We start from the raw sequence: 17,751 nt of genomic DNA, 5'->3' as shown, positions 1-17,751 counted from the left end.
GAGACAAAAAGGGACATTACGTAATCATAAAGGACTCTTCAAGAAGACACACTAATCCTAAATGTGTATGCACCTAACAACAAAGCTTCAAAATTCACAAAGCAAAACCTGATAGGATCTGAAAAGAGAAATAGACAAATCCACTAATATAGTTAGAGACTTTGACACTCTTCTCTCTTTAATTCATAGAACAAATAGGCAGGAAATCAGTAAGGATATAGATGACCTGAATAGCACTATCAACTAAGTTGACCTAGGGAGCATTTATAGAACATTCTACCAAACTAAAGCAGATTATACATTCTTCTCACATGCATATAGAATATTCACCAAGATACACTACACTCTGTTCCACAAAAGAAACCTTAAATAAGGAAAATAGAAACTATACAATGTGTGTTTTCAGACCATAATAGCATTAATCTATAAATCTATTCCAGAATCACATCTGGACAATCTCCAAATGTTTGGAAATTAAACAATATACTTCTAAATAATCCATGGATCAAGTGAAAAGTCTCCAAGGGAACTAAAAAATACTATGAACTAGTTCATAAAACTTACTTTTTCTGTATAGGACCAGATAGGAAATCAGCAAAACAATAGATATAAAAATGAGTGTGGCCATACTCCAAATGAAACCTCACATATGACAGAATGCTACCATCAATAAATCAACAAACAACAAATGCTGGAGAGGATGTGGAGAAAAGGGAACGCTCTTGCACTGTTAGTGGTAATGCAGATTTGTGCAGCCACTGTGGAAAACAGTATGGAGTTTCCTTAAAAAATTAAAAATGGAACTGCCTTTTGACCCAGCAATCCCACTTCTGGGAATATATCTTAAGAATACCAAAACAACAATTCAAAAGAATAATATGCACCCCTATATTCACAACAGTGTTATTTACAATAGCCAAGATCTGGAAACAGCCCAAGTGCCCATCAGTAAGACGAGTAAATAAAAAAGCTGGGATATATTACACAATGGAATACTACACAGCCATAGAAAAGAAGGGAATCTCACTTTTGCACCATCAAGGATGGACCTGGAGGCTATTATGCTAAGTGAAATAAGCCAGTCAGAGAAAGACAAATACCATATGATCTCATATGTAGAATCTAATGAACCAAAGAAACTGACAAACAAAATAGAAAACGAGGCATGGACACACGGAATAGACTGGCATCTATCAGAGGGGAAGAGAGAAGGGGGATTGGATAAAAGAAGGTGAAGGGATTAGCCAAAAACATATGTGCATAATTCATAGACACAGACAACACAGTAGTGATAGCCAGAGGACAAGGGGACTAGGTGAAGGTGGGGAAATGGGGATATCTGTAATAGTGTCAACAATAAAAATAAAGTAAAAAAATACACAATTTCATTTACAAAACATACAGTAGGCCATATTTTACCAAACCCAGAATTAAATGAAAATGCTTATCAAAATCTACGGGATGTTTAAAGGAAAAATTTTAACATCCAATACATATATAGTTGATCCTTATTATTTGCGGATTCTTTGTGTATTTGCTTATTTTCTAAAATTTACTTGTAACCCCCAAATCAATACTTGCAGTTTTTCATGGCCATTTGTAGACACACACAGAGTGGCAAAAAATTTGAGTTGCCCGACATGCATGTGCTCAGGTGAAGTTGAACAAAGTGATGCTCTGCCTTCTTGTTTCGGCATTATCCTCTAAATGAGTGTCCTTTTCACAGTCTATTTAGTTCCACATTTTCCACATTTTGTACTTTTTGTTGGTGATTTTACTCTTTAAGGAGGCTCACAAATGGCCGTGGTTGGTGTGGCTCAGTGAATTGATCACCAGCCTGAGAACCAAAAGGTCACGGGTTCCATTCCCTGTCAAGGCACATACCTGGGTCGCAGGCCACGTCCCCAGTTGAGGGCGCATGAGAGGCAACCAGTCAATGTTTCTCTTGCACATCAATGTTTCTCAACCTTTCTTTCTCCCTCCCTCCCCTCTTTCTAAAAATAAATAAATAAAATCTTTTAAAAAGTGGCCCACAAATGTAGTGCTGAAGTGCTGTATAATGTCCCTGAGGTTAGGAAGGCTGTGATATTCCTTACAGAGAAAATATCTGTTACATAAGCTTCATTCAGGCATGCGTTGTAGTGCTGTTGGCTCTAGGTCCAGTATTAATGAATCAATAATATATACTAAAAAGGTGTCTTTAAACATACATACAAGGTTATATATTGATTTTCATTTTTTTAAAGCTTTTATTTAGTTTTAGAGAGGGGAAGGAAGGGAGAAAGAAAGGGAGAGAAACATCAATGTGTGGTTGCCTCTCATGCGCCCCCTACTAGAGACCTGGTCTGCAACCTAGGCATGTGCCCTAACTAGGAATCAAACTGGTAATTCTTTGATTCAGAGGCGAACACTTAAATCCATTGAATCACACCAGCCAGGGCAATTTTCTTTATCACCTGTACAAATGCACGCACACACACACTTCGTTTTTGTTTTTCCAAGGAATTTGAAAACGGCAGATATCATGACACTTCAGTGTGTATCTCCTACATAATCACAATACCATCATCATACTTTCAGGTACTGACAATAATTCCATAATATCCCCAGTTATCCCCAAAATATCTTGTACAGCTTTATAGGTAGCTCATCCCACCCCAATTCAAGAACTAATCAAAGTTCATTCCTTGCATTTAGTTGTTATACTTCTTTTAATACAGACGTCCTCCATCATTTTTGTTCGTTTCCCAGGACACTGTCTGAAGAGTCTCAGCCAGTTGTCTTGTAGAATGTCTTCTATTTTGGATGTGTCTGATTGTTTCCTCATGGTGTCATTTAACATATCCCTAGATTTCCTTTCCTTCCTATAAACTAGAAGTTAAGTCTTGACTCAATAAGATTCAGGTTAAAATCTTTGATGAGAATTCTTCATGGGTAATGTTTTATATTTTTACTGCATCACATCAGGAAAAATACAAAGTCAGGCTGCCCTACCATCAGTAATGCAGTTTGTTCACTGGCTTAATGTGAACACCAAATCTCTGCTGTAAAGGTATACTTCCACTTTGAATTAAAATGTATAAATATCCTATTTCTTATAAATTTTTACCCAATAGTTTCAGAATCTATTGATAATCTTTGTCTTAATTAATCATTACACCAGCAGTTGGAAAATGGTATTCCAAAATCATTTCTTCTTAGCTCTATCATCACTTATCACTTATTAGCTCACAGTATTCTGTAAAAAGCAGAAGAGTTTTCCTTTATTCCTCTTTCCCCCTCTTTTTTACAACCACTATGGGTGCATGTATTTCTGTTCTTAAATCAATTCCCTTCATTATTCCTTTTAATGCTTAAATTGTCCCAAATTTGGTCAGTGGAAACTCCTTCAAGCTGTCTTCTGTGACCTTTTGACATGACTTCATTAGTATTTGAGTACTTCCTATGGGCATTTCTGGTTTTAAAAGCTGTATATATGATGCTTATTTGCTGAAATCCCTATAACATCTGCCCACTGGTTTTAGTTATACTTTTTGCAGGAACAGAACATTGTACTTTTTCCATGTGGGATGTTGTGTTGCTTAAACACAGACATTATATCAGTTAGGGCAATTCCATGAAACCACTTTACTAACATTATACATGAGCATATAAATAATTAGTTTAGACCTACTCACATGCTCACTCATCCCTAATACATTTTAGGAATCCCATTACACGTAATACTTGATTAAATTTCTGAAAGTTACTAAGAGTTTAAAGGTTCATTTTCAAGGTTCCATCAGAATGTCGCCATGTCAAAAGGGGTTGCGTCAAGGAGCCAGGTCTTAATTTCTTATATATAACCTGGGACAAATTCATGCTCTGGCTTGGAGCAAGTTCTAGATACTGCTACAGTAACCACAAAGGTATATGAAATATTGTGTTAACACTTAAGGGCTGAGTCACACCCAGCATTAGTTATTAAAATTATCTTAACAGTCCTCCAACATTTTCATCCAAGTTTTTGTAGTTTATTATAACTTATTTATACATAAAGGACACATAAATGCAGATGTGCCTTCTTTCCAGGATATACCCAATCAGCACTACATAGTACTATACATATTTGCCCAGCTCAGTCAAGAAAAGCCTGTGAGTCTTAAGCAAACAATGTCCCCGACTCACAAAGAAAAACAGTTCCCTGTTCTCTAGAATCAGCACACCTTCAATAAATATAGGCAGACAGGAACCCTCTGGAAGGGCACATTAACTATAGTTCCTCGGTTTGCAGACATATATCCAGTATCTGAAACTTAGTGGTAGCATTTGCCTGCTGGGAAAAACAGTCCTAATTATGCATAAGAAGTTAATTAATCATATTAAATATATAAAATAGTATACCATTTTATTTATATTTCTTACTATTCTAGTATAATCAAAGCACACTGAAAGCAGAAAGAATCCTTATAAAGTGCTTTGTAATTCTGGGTAAGGAGAATAAAATGATCATTTACTACAGTACAATAATAGAAAAAAATAAAATAAAAACAATAAAACACATAATAATGTGACTTTCAACTACTAAGACAACAGAATAGGGAAAAAACTTAATATCTGATTTCTAATTAGCTACATAGCTTTTTTTTAAATGTGAAACTTTGACATTTCTGCATAATAGTAGGAAAAAACAAAAAACAAATGAGAAAGAAAAGGCAATACAGCCCTGGCTGGTGTGGCTCAGTGGACTGAGCACCAGCCTGTGAACCAAAAGGTTATTGATTCGATTCCCAGTCAGGGCACATGCCTGAGTTGTGGGCCAGGTCCCCAGTAGGGGGCATGAGAAAGGCAACCACACATTGATGTTTCTCTCCCTCTCTTTCTCCCTCCCTCCCCCTCTCTCTAAAAATAAATAAATAAAATCTGAAAAAAAAGACAATGTAAGAGAAAAGCTAAAGTCCAGAGTAAGTGAAATCACCATGTCAAAATGATAAACACAAAAGTATACCAGTCATTCAGAAGGTACCTTTGTTCAGAAGATGAAGGAATTCAGGTGCTTTTTCCCGAAAAACCCTTTGAGCATCCTCAGCTTTCATGGACACTTCCTTTGTCTGAATCAGGAAAAAGCCTGCACGAATCATCTGTGGAAAATAAAATTTCACTTAGATTTTAAAATCACCTTCTGAGATTACAATAATGTTCCCTAGTATTGTTCTGTATAAAATGTGACACAGCTTGCTGATTTTTGTTTTAGTTATAACTCTAATTTAGAGTGTGTGCTGTAACAAGTTTTCATATACACAAGAGTTTTTCTTCCAGATGCATGGCTCTGGTTAAGAACTAGTACCACAATGCCTACCACTAAGACTAGGGGTCAAACAAATGTAAATGATCCCTCAGAGTTTTAAATATAATTAATTTTTTTGGACTGAAGCTAACAAATTTCAACTTTGGTGATACTATAAAATTTCTAATGAGAGGAGAATGGTTAAGTAAATTATGGTACACTGACATTAAATACCGTAGTTCATTCAACATAACAAAGAGTAAAATGGAGGAAAGCTTATGTAACAATGTTAATTTTTAAAAGCATGATACAAATTTATAGAGTATATAGCACAATAATGGTAGATTACATTTATGGAGTACTCACTTTGCCCCAGGCATTTTTAGGCACTTTAGGTTTATAATACACTTAAACAGCTCATGAGGTAGGTACTATTATTCTCATTTTACCGATAAGAAAACTGCCCAAAGTCACACAACTATTAAGTAAGAGTTGTGATTAAAACCCAATTAATCAACCACTAGTCAAAATAGTGGAGTAGTCAGGCCTGGCCCACCTCTTCACACAACCACATCAAAAGTATAACTAAAATATACAACAACCATCACTATAACCATCAGATATCAAGTTGAATGAAAGTCTGACAACTATGGAATTAAAGAAACCACATCCATCCAGACTGGTAGGAGGGGTGCAGATGTGGAATAGGCTGGTCCCACATCCATGTGTGGTAGATAAAAATTTGGGAGGGACATCTCAGGAGCAAGGAATCCCAGGTCCATATCAGGACATCCAGCACAGGGTTCCTGTACCAGGAAGATAAGTCCCATAACTTCAGGCAGCAAAAATGGATGAGGATTGAGTCTGGAAGAACCTGCTTGGAGCCCCAAGCAGTTCCTCTTAAAGAACCCACACACAGACTCACCTACTCAGACTCCCTCTCTCTGAGCTCCAGCACTGGGGTAGCAGCTTGAAAGGTACCAATGGTACCTTTGCTACCTGTATCTGTAATACAGGGAGACACTGAACTGAAATGTCTGGTATCAAGGATAACAGAGGCCATTGTCCCTTTGCCAAACTCTCTCACCACACAACCAGTAAGCTGGTTCCATATCTGAGACTCCATCAACCTGGCTATTACTGTTTGACCCACCTTGGAGATCCCTAAAGATTGCCCCACCCAACTTCTTGGCCCATCCAATCTGCTTTTCCATATCCATGGCTAGTCTCGGCTCATGCTTCACAACTTCTAAATCCTCTCAAACAAATAACACCTGGCTTTAGTGAGCCCCCAGGCCAGGTACTATCAGCAGCCAGCTTAGATTCTCATCTTGGCTTCTCCTGGGAATCTCCAGTCCTGCACAAGTATCAGCCATCTCAGACTGCTTTATAGCTCAGTCAGGGTGACCTGGGCAAAACACAGGTGGGGTCTGACCTTGGCCTGCACCACCTGGGAAATCCCAGGGCCAGTGCACCCAGTGGACAGCTACAGGCCACATTGGAGCACCACCACTCTGTGCCTGCAGAGCTCATCCTCCATGAAGGGTGGAAGTTGGTGGTCAATGGTCACAGCCAGTCCTTGCAGCTAACTGGCCTGGGTAAAACCCTCCCATTGATCACTGATCTGCCAACAGCAACCAAGGCTCAACTACAAGAGGAGGGAATAATCAACCCACAAAAAGGGTGTACCTCAAGTACCCAACTTGGGTGATAAGGGAGGCTGTGCCCCTGGACCCTACAGGACACCTACTACATTAGACCACATTACCAAGACACAGAGTCAAAGCAGCTCTACCTAATATGTAGAAACAAACACAGGGAGGCTGCCAAGATGAGGAGATAAGGAAATGTGGCCCAAATGAAAGAACAGATCAAAACTCCAGAAAAGGAGCTAAATGAAATAGAGACAAGCAATGTATCAGATGCAGAATTCAAAACACTGGTTTAAGGATGTCCAAGGAACATAGTGAGGGCATCAGCAGCATTAAAAAAAGACCCACTCAGAAATGAAGGATACACTAATTGAAATAAAGAACAATTTACAGAGGAACAACAGTGGAATGGAGGAAACCAAGAATCAAATCAATGATTTGGAACATAAGGAAGCAAAAAACCATCAGAACAACAAGAAGAAAAAAGAATCCAAAAAAATGAGGAGAGTATAAGCAGCCTGTGGAACAACTTGAGGGTTCCAGCATTCACACCATAGGGCTGCCAGAAGGAGAAGAGAAAGGGCAAGAAATTGGAAATCTATTTGAAAAAGTAGTGAAAGAAAACGTCCCTAAGTTGGTGAAGGAAATAGACATACAAGTCCAGGAAGCACAAAGAATTCCAAACAAGATAGATACAAAGAGGCCCACTCCAAGACACATCATATTTAAAATGCCAATGGTTAAAGATAAAGAGAAACTCCTAAAAGCAGCAAGAGAAAACCAGTTAGTTACCTACAGGGGAGTTCCCATAAGACTATCAGCTGACTTCTCAAAAGAAACTTTGCAGGCTAGAAGGGATGGGCAAGAAATAGTCTAAGTCATGAAAAGCAGGGACCTATAGTCAAGATTGCTCTACCCAGCAAAGCTATCATTTAGAATCAAAGGACAGATAAAGAGCTTTCCAGACAAGAAAAAACTAAAGGAGTTCATCATCACCAAACTATCATTATATAAAATGTTAAAGGGGCTTATTTAAGAAAAAGATTAAACTATGAACAATAATATGGCAAAAATATATATATCTATCAACAAATCTTAATCTAAAAATCAAACTAAGCAAACAAGAATAGAGACAGAATCATGGATATGGAGAGGGTTTTGATTGTTGCTAGATGGGAGGGGGTGGGGGAGAACTGGTGAAGAGGTAAGGGGATTAAGAAGTACAAATAGGTAGTTACATAATAGCCACAGGGATGTAAAATATAGTATAGGAAATGGAGTAGTCAAAAAACTTATATGCATGACCCATGGACATGAACAACTGTGGGGGATGTAAGGGTGCTGAGTGGAGGGGGGCAAAGCGGGAAAGTTTGGACAAGTGTAATAGCATAATTGATAAAATATAATTAAAAATAATACCCAATTAATCTGATTATACTAAATAAATTAAAAATTATTCCTAAAAAGACAATTCAAAGTATAGTACAATATGACTTTTAAACTTATTTCTACTCTTCTTTACTTTTATACTTTACTACAAGGAGTACAATTAATTGTTATAATAATTATTAGTTTTTAAAATACAGTCATTCAAACACTTAATTTTTTAGCAAAGCCTACTTTGTTTTTAACATAAAAGTAACATATATGCTCAATACAAAATATCTGAAAAACAAAAATAGAAGAAATATCAACCAAGACGCTAACACTCAAAGATGCCTCTGCCATATAGGTATACTTCTGTCTACTCTCCCAGTTTACTTTCCCCCATTACAGAAATAATACATGTTGATTGTAAACTCCTTAAAACTACACAAAAGGAAAGAATACCCTTTTCTTAATTCATTTCATAGGATTAACCATAACTGTTTATTTAACTGTGAACATTTTTCAGATACTCTACTATAAAATCAGTTTTAATGGTTGATAGTATTTCATCCTATTAATACATTATTCCTTACTATTGCATCAAATTGAATTCAAACTCAAATTCTTTTTCACAGCCTTCAAAGCTACCTCAGAAAAAAAACCATAAATTAAAAAGTAGCAGAAAATTACAGGGACATCGCTGCCAGATGACTGCAAACTTAAAATATTAGAAACAATCCTACATCTGTTTCTAATTTTCTAGACTGCTCCTTACTTCTCACTTTACAGTCAGACACATAAACTGAAGAAAGCAAGATGATTAATTCAAAATACTATTATCTAAAAACAAATAAACTATGAAACTTTATTTTGCTATTTTACTGTAGATATTTGAAAAGACTTTTTCATGAAAATTATTCTTTCTTTCTAAAGTATATTTTATTGATTATGCTTTTACAGTTGTCCCATTTTTATCTTTTTTCCCTCCTCTGCCATGCATCTCTCAACCCTCCAGCATTACCCCCCTTAGTTCATGCCCATGGGCCATACATATTAGTTCTTTGACTTCTGATTCCAATAGCATTCGTAACTTCTCTCCGTCTACTTTATGCCTACTAATTATGATTCTTATTCCCTGTACCTCCCCCCCATTTTCTGCTCCCCCCTGAAAACCCTCCATGTGATCTCCATTTCTCTGATTCTGTTCCTCTTCTATTGCTTGCTTAGGTTTTGTTTTCATTTTTTTTAGGTTCAGTTGTTGATAGTTGTGAGTTTGTTTTCATTTTACTGTTCATAGTTTTTTGTCTTCTTTTTCTTAGATAAGTCCCTTTAACATTTCATATAATAAGGGCTTGGTGAGGATGAATTCCTTTAACTTGGCCTTATCTGGGAAGCACTTTCTCTGCCCTTCCATTCTAAATGATAGCTTTGCTGGATAGGGACATCTTGGATGTAGGTCCTTGCCTTTCATGACTTGGAATACTTCTTTCCAGCCCTTTCTTGCCTACAAGGTTTCTTTTGAGAAATCAGCTGAGAGTCTGATGGGCACTCCTTTGTAGGTAACTCTCTCCTTTCTTCCTGCTGCTTTTCAGATTCACTTTATCTTTAATCTTGGGTAAGTTAATAATGATGTGCCTTGGTGTGTTCCTGTTTGTGTCCAATTTCATTGGGACTCTCTAGGCTTCCTGGAAGTCTATTTCCTTCACCATATTGGGGGAGTTTTCCTTCATTATTTGCTCAAATGATTTTTCAATTTATTGCTGTTGTTGTTCTCCTTCTGGCACCTCTATGATTCTGATATTAGGTTGCTTAAAGTTGTCCCAGAGTTTCCTAAGCCTCTCCTCATTTTTCTGAATTCTTGTTTCTTCATTCTTTTCTGGTTGGATGTTTATTTCTTCCTTTTGTTCCAAATCATTGATTTGAGTCCCGGTTTCTTTCCCTCCACTGTTGGTTCCCTGTATATTTTGCTTTATTTCACTTTGGGTAGCCTTCATTTTGCAACTGAGCTCAATCAGTTCTGTGAACATCCTGATTGCCAGTGTTTTGAACTGTGCGCCAGACAGGCTGGTTGTCTCCTCTTCACTTAGCTCTTTTTCTGAAGTTTTGACCTGTTCTTTCATTTGGGCCATATTTCTTTGTCTAGGTGCACCTGTTATGTTGTAAGGGGTGGGGCTTTAGGTATTCACTAGGGCCAGGCAACCCTCTTTGCTCCATTGTGGTGCTGTCTTTTGGGGAGGGGTCAGAGAGTGAACAATGTGTCTTGCTTGCTCTGCTTTAGACCCCCTTTCCAACCATCTCTTGTGTGAGACTGGCAGTTTCTCCTGCTGTGGTAACTCCAGCAGTATTTTAGAGCTTGTTTTGAGTCTTAATTTTCCCATTCAGCCAGCCCTGTCTTGCCCATGTGGCCTGCTACCTTGCCAAGCATCCTCTCCCTCTGCTGCCCATCTCCTACTGGTCTAGGTGAATGTTTGTTTAACTCTTTGGTTGCTGGAGTTCCATGCAGTTTGACTTTCTGGCACTTCTAGTTGTTTATTGTTTTTATATTGGTTGTTATCCTTCTTTTGGTTGTGCAAGGAAGCAAAGCATTTCTACCTATGCCTCCATCTTTACTGGAACTCCTCTTCTACTGTTTAAAGACTTGAAAATAATGGTAACACCCAACTTGAATTATGCAATATTTCTAAACAATTCAAAATACTTTTATTCTGCCCTGGCTGGTATAGCTCAGTGGATTGAGTGTGGGTCTGCGAACCACACAAATGCAGTTTGATTCCCAGTCAGGGCACATGCCTGGGTTGCAGGCCAGTTCCCAGCAGGGGACTCACGAGAGGCAACCATACATTGATATTTCTCTCCTTCTCTCCTTCCCTTCCTCTCTAAAGATAAATAAATAAAGTATTTAAAAAAATAAAACAAAATACTTTTATTCTAATCTATCCTGTGCATATATGTGATCTAAGTAAGAGCCAGCTAGAAATCTGAGTTTTAGGTGAGACAACCAAGGCCCAATAATTTCTTGAATCCCTACAGAATGTGCTTTTTGCTTTTACCCAGCTTTTCTGGACTTTCTATCCTGTTGAGTTTTATACTTCCTATCTCAAAAAACCATTAGGATATGTTTAATTTATAGAAATAAGTGAAACAAAATTCTGTGATAAGACCAGAGTTAGCAATCATAGTTCCAGTGTAAGATTATTCTAAGCTATTTGTGTTATAATACAAGAAAGACTCAAGTTTCATTTTTCCACCTCACAATTAACTAGCTTCTACATATATTTTCCTAAGAACTTGAGCTTCATTTTTTAAAAATGCAGTATCTCTTAATATGTAAGTCACTGGTTTTCAGCATGTTTTGATATTCTCTTTGCATGTGCTTGGCATTTTTTTCTTTTCGATCTCTTTTCATACTTTAATTTTATGAGTGCAGAATTATGTAGGACAACTAGTCAAAACCCAGGGTTCTTCCTTCTAGGCTGAATGATAGTATCTGTCTTAACTCCTTTCATTTTTTTCAAATCACGTTCCTGCTCAACCAGGCATTTAGCAACTTTAACACTGAGGCAGCACAGCAGTATGAGGTCTAAGGATTAGGATGTAGCCTACATTGTTGAAAACAGTAAGGAGTTTCCTCAAAAAATTAAAAATGGAACTGCCTTTTGACCCAGCAATCCCACTTCTGGGAATATATCTTAAGAATACCAAAACACCAGTTCAAAAGAATACATGCACCCCTACATTCATAGCAGCACTATTTACAAGAGCCAAGATCTGGAAACAGCCCAAGTGCCCATCAACAGTTGAATGGATAAAAAGGCCGTGGTACATTTTTACAATGAAATACTACACAGCCATAGAAAAGAAGGAAATCTTACCTTTTGTGACAGCATGGATGGACCTAGAGGTTATTATGCTAAATGAAATAAGCCAGTCAGAGAAAGACAAATACCATATGATCTCACTTATATGTGGAATGTAATGAACCAAACAGACAAACAAAATAGAAACTGAGGCATGGGCACATGGAACAGACTGGCAGCTGTCAGAGGGGAAGAGGGAAAGGGGACTAAATGAAAGAAGGTGAAGGGGTTAGTCAAAGAACATATATGCATAACTCATGGACACAGACAATAGAGTGGTTATGGCCAGAGCGCAGGGCAGGGGCTGGGTGGAGGCAGGCAAAGGGAAAAACAGTGGGACAACTGTAATAGCATAAACAATAAAAAATAAAGAAAAACTTTAAAAAAAAGATACAGCCTACAAAGCCACACTGCCTGGATTTAAATCATGGCTTTATGTTTACCAGCTGAGTGACCTTTTGCAAGTTACTTACCCACCCTGTGGCTTATTTCCCTTATATGTAATAAGAGGAACAATGACACCTATTTCATAGGTTATTCTGAGTTGAGTTAAATATCTTATGACAGTGCCTGGTATATATAAAATACTATGTAAGTGTTAGCTATTATCATTATTTTTAGGTTTGTGTTTGTTTTAAGTTATTTGTATTCCAGAAGGACATCTAAAGAACCTCCCTCTTCCTGGTCATATTGCTCTAAAGGGCAAACAACACTGTCATAGTACACATCAGATACCAAAGGTTAAAAGGTTAAGAACATATGATGACTCATGAGGACAAGTACTTGTTTTGATGGCTTTTTTTTCTTTAAACATACCATATATTCTTTATGCCCACTCCTCATTACCTACCAAAAAGGAGTTTAACCTTAAAAATTTTATCTTTTGAAAACTGTTTTGTAGATTTTTAAAAATCACCATAGAATATAGTGAAAATATTTTCCCCTCAGGTGTTGGATTAACATATTTTTAAATAGTTCAAAGGCTAGAAACACTTTTTCTATATCTTATCAGATCCACAGCATGTTTCCATCACCTTGGTATAATAAAAAAAAAAGAAAATACCAAAGTCTTAAAATTATACTTTGGCTTCTGTTTTGAAAACTAGGCCTCAGATATACTTTGTAGATTTCAGACATCAGTTTCCTACACTGTAGACTGTACATCTACAGAGAGGTAGCAAGTTTGCCTCCCCTAAAATTGTTCCTCTTGACAGAAATGTTACAATACTTAAAAATTCATTCAAAACAGACTTCCTGAGTTTTCCATTCACTTCTCAATTTCTGGAAGTTTGATCTTAAAATTCAAACAGACTCCTCCAGAAGAACATCTGATTAATGGATAACCAGATATCCTACTGCTGCCTCGCCCCTGGAGCACTCATCCACACAGGAACGTCTGCTCCTGGAGCCCCTAACCTCTACAACCCCCGTTATTTTTCAACTGTAAGCTGCTAACCAAACTCATGAAAGGCCCCTGGCTCATAAGTCCATTGCCTCTGCTATTCCAGCTCCCACCTCATTCTTCTGTATGAACTTCCCCTTCATGGCAATAAGGCAAAGGACAATAAGAAAGTAATGAGAAGGTTGCTCTCATGGTCACAACAGGGTCCAAAAGTTGTATTCCTAAATGTCTTTCCCACCCCTAACCAATTAAAACTCCAAATAAATTTTCCTACTACATAATTATAAAAGGTCCTAAGTGCAGTACCACACTTTTGTGAACTTATGTGGAAATCATTTATTATGAAGAATGGAAATTCTTTGAGGGCAGAGAATTTTGTCTATGTATATCCAACCCCATTTTCTTTCAACACCTCTAAGTTGCCATTAATTGTAAGATGCATTTCAGATAACAAAATGTACAAAAACAAATGTGCATCCTATAATCAATGAAATATGGTAATGGAGTAACTTGCTCATAACTGCTTAATAAATGCCTAGTGAATCAAATTATATTTTTTAAAAATTTCTTCGGGAAAGTATTTTGAAGCCTAAGCAACCAGCTTACAGATAATCTATAGGGAACAAAGGACTGTAAGTTAAGGATTGTCTGTATTTTTAATAGCCAATTTGAAAAGAATGTAAGTTCTCTGAAGAGTGGCGTGTTTCTATTCAGGTGTATCTCTGTTTCTCTTCTCTCTCTCTCTCTCCTTACCTCATCAATTAGTTTCATGGCATTTGCAATAGTATAATCACCAGCAAATAATACCACTAGGCATGATTCATCACTGCTCTTCTGTCTCTGACCCTGGGTTACAGGAACGATACTTCTATTGGCTTCTGTGGAAATGCGGACAGCTTGGAGCTCTTTGGTAGTAGGTAGAGGAACATGGTGGTGAACAACAGCATTTTCTGGAAGAAGGCTCCAGTTGAGTTCTCCTGAAACCGGTGTAAAGTCATGGATATTACTCCAGGTATTATTGAAGATACTCAGCCCTGCATCTTTGAACTGGAAAGCTAATTCAGGGTAGTACCACTGGAAACAGCCAAACTTGATATTTGTGGAGGACTCAATAATGGGCTGAGTGGCACAGCACAAAAAGACTTCCAGCTTTCTACAATCCCGTACACGAAACTGTTGGCAGGCAAGTGCGCACTTGCAATCTCTGCAATTCCGGAAAAACACACTGCCTTTCACGGGTCCCAGAAAAATGATGCAGTTAGTACAGTCATCAATAGTAATGGTAGCAGAGTGATCAAAAATATAGATGTTACAGTTTTCACAGTCTTGAATGAGAAATTGTTGTCCTGCCACTGTCCCAGGTAAACGACCCACTGTTTCACTTTTCAGTCCACTGAACATGTAGTCTTTCGGATCAACCTGCAGGGACAAAACACAGATTTTGAGTATTATTAACATTATTCAACAAATATCCATTGAATGCCAGGCACGATTCTTAGTGCTGAAATAATACATTCCTACTCTCACTGACTTTGCCACATAGTTAAAATATGAATAGGACAATTTTTCCCAATAAATAAAAGGCATGAGGGGAAAACGGGAGAAAAAACTGTTACAGATAAAGGAAGACTCAAGGACATATCAACCAAACAATGTGTGGACATTGTTTGTATCCTGTTTCAACATGCCAACTGTAAAAACACCTTTTTAAAAAATAATCGGGGAAATTCTCACACATACACACAGAATACTGGATGATATTAAGAAAAATTTCAGCTCTGAGCCTTTTATGATGCTTCACTTTTAAAACTTCTGCTTCTTTAAAAATTTCTGAAATTGGAGACTTCCAGCCAAGATGGAGGCAATAAGTGGAAACACTGTGCCTACTCGCACAACCAAGTTTAAAGACAACAAAGATTTAGTAACAAAAATGCAAACAAAACAGACAGAAAATTGAACTGTACAGAAGTCCGACAACAATGAACCATTCACCCAGACTGGTAAGAGGGGTGGAATAAGTGGCCAGCGGAGTGGGGTGGTGCAGGAAAAAGTGGTTGGACCAACCCAGGCACACAGGTGGTGGTTAGCAGATTCCAGGCATGAGGTGGCAACGTGCGGACCCAGTGAGGGCGTAAGGTGTCTGGCTGACTGTGGTCACACATTCACACGCAGATAAACCAGGTGAAAAAAAATGGACAGTGAGACAGACTGTGCAACCCAGGGCCCAGCACCAGGAAACAAAGCCTAAAAGCACCAACTGGAAAAACTTTCCAGGGTCAAGGTGCCAGGAGAGGCTCTCAGGCTCACAGAGAGTTCGTTGGAGAGACCCATAGGGTCCTGGAGGGTGCACAGGCCCATACACCCGGGAACCAGCACCAGAAGGGCCCAATTTGCTTGAGGGAAACAGCAGAGGGGACCGAAATCTGAGAGAGGGCAGAACAAACGCCATTGCCCCTCTCTGACCCTGCCCTCACATACAGCATCACAACCCAGCAACTGGGTTGCCCCACCCTGGTGAACACCTAAGGCTCTGCCCCCATACATAACAGGTGCAACCTGACCAAAAAATTATGGCTCACGAAGAACAGGTCAAAGTCCCAGAGCCAATACTTCTAAGCGACCAAGAGATGGCCAACCTACCAGATGCACAGTTCAAAACCTCGGTGATCAGGATGCTCACAGAAGTGGTTGATTTTAGTCACAAAGTAGATGAACAAATGAAGGCTACACTAAGGGAAATGAAGGGAAATGCACAGGAAACCAATAGTGATGGGAAGGAAACTGGGACTCTAATCAATGGAGTAGACCAGAAGGAAGAAAAAAATGACCAAACAGAAAAGAATGAAGAAACAAGAATTCAAAAAATGAGTAGAGGCTTAGGAACCTCCAGGACATCTTTAAACATTCCAACATCCGAATTATAGGGGTACCAGAAGGGGAAGAGGAACAGCAACAAGTGGAAATCTTATTTGAACAAATAATAAAGGAGAACCTCCCCAGTCTGGCAAAGGAAATAGACTTCCAGGAAATCCAGGAAGCTCAGAGAGTCCCAAAGAAGTTGGACCCAAGAAGGAACACACCAAGGCACATCATAATTACAACAGCCAAGATTAAAATGAAGGAGAGAATTCTAGAAGCAGCAAGAGATAAGGGGACAGTCACCTACAAAGGAGTTTCCACCAAACTGTCAGCGGATTTCTCAAAAGAGACCTTACAGGCAAGAATGGGCTGCAAAGAAGTATTCCAAGTTATGAAATCCAAAGACCTACATCCAAGATTGCTCTATCCAGCAAAGCTTTCATTTAGAATGGAAGGGCAGATACGGTCAAGTTCAAAGAGTTCATCATCACCAAACCCTTGTTATATGAAATGTTAAAAGTACCACAGAAGGATTTAAACAAGCAAAATTTACATTTTGGAAAGATTACTGGGTAAGAATAAGGAAATGTGGAACATGGATCTCAGAGGCTGTTGCAGTAATCCAGAAAAGGCTGTAACTAGAGCAATGGTTAGTAGGGACTTACCAAAGAAAATGAATATAAAAAAATATGAACAGTAAAATGACAGCAAACCCACAGTTATTAACAACCACACCTAAAACAAAAGCAAATTAAGCAGACAGCTAGATCAGGAGCAGAACCATAGAAATGAAGATCAGATGGAGGGTTAGCAACAGGGGAGTGGGAGGAGGAGAAGGGGGAAGAAGGTACAGAGAATAAGTAGCATAGATGGTAGGTAGAAAATAGACGGGGGAGGGCAAGAATAGTATGGGAAATATAGAATCTAAAGAACTTGTGACACGTGGACATAAAATGAAGGGGTGGGATGGTGGAGGAGGGGGTGTGCAGGGTGGAGGGGAATGAAGGGGGGGAATGGGACAATTGTAATGGCACAATCAATAAAATATATATTTTTTAAATTTCTGAAATTGGAAACACGCCCATAAATTGACGAATGGGTGTTAGTTTTTAAACCCTAACTGATTTCTACAATATGCTCCAGAAAATGGAAGAACCTGAAGGTACAAGAATCACAATATGTCAGAACTTGCAGGTACAAGTATGAGTCAAACACTTATCAAAGTATTCCTGAAATGTAATTTTTCAAAATTCACCATTTTTATCCTTAGATATTCTAAACTAAAGCTCACATAATTTTTAAAACAGTGGGCCTGGAATCTGTCAGATTACTTTTTAAAATTTTAAC

The 17,751-nt window shown here is 38.2% G+C and overlaps 1 protein-coding gene across 1 annotated transcript in view; it reads right to left on the bottom strand.

Annotated features, from left to right (window-relative positions):
* RP2 (RP2 activator of ARL3 GTPase) overlaps positions 1–17,751 on the bottom strand; it is a 53,049-nt gene that overhangs the window by 19,752 nt on the left and 15,546 nt on the right. Inside the window, exons 2-3 of the mRNA XM_037062342.1 lie at positions 14,299–14,964; positions 5,006–5,120 (exon numbers count right to left, since the gene is read on the bottom strand). Coding sequence (XP_036918237.1) covers positions 5,006–5,120; positions 14,299–14,964 — 781 coding nt within the window. The remainder of the gene's footprint in view (positions 1–5,005; positions 5,121–14,298; positions 14,965–17,751) is intronic.

Source organism: Sturnira hondurensis, unplaced genomic scaffold (assembly GCF_014824575.4).
Source record: "Sturnira hondurensis isolate 20B ecotype Veracruz unplaced genomic scaffold, ASM1482457v3 Scaffold0013994, whole genome shotgun sequence".
NCBI lineage: Eukaryota > Metazoa > Chordata > Mammalia > Chiroptera > Phyllostomidae > Sturnira > Sturnira hondurensis.
The sequence above is the reverse complement of the archived record's forward strand: the minus strand, read 5'-3'. Positions and strand labels throughout refer to the sequence as shown.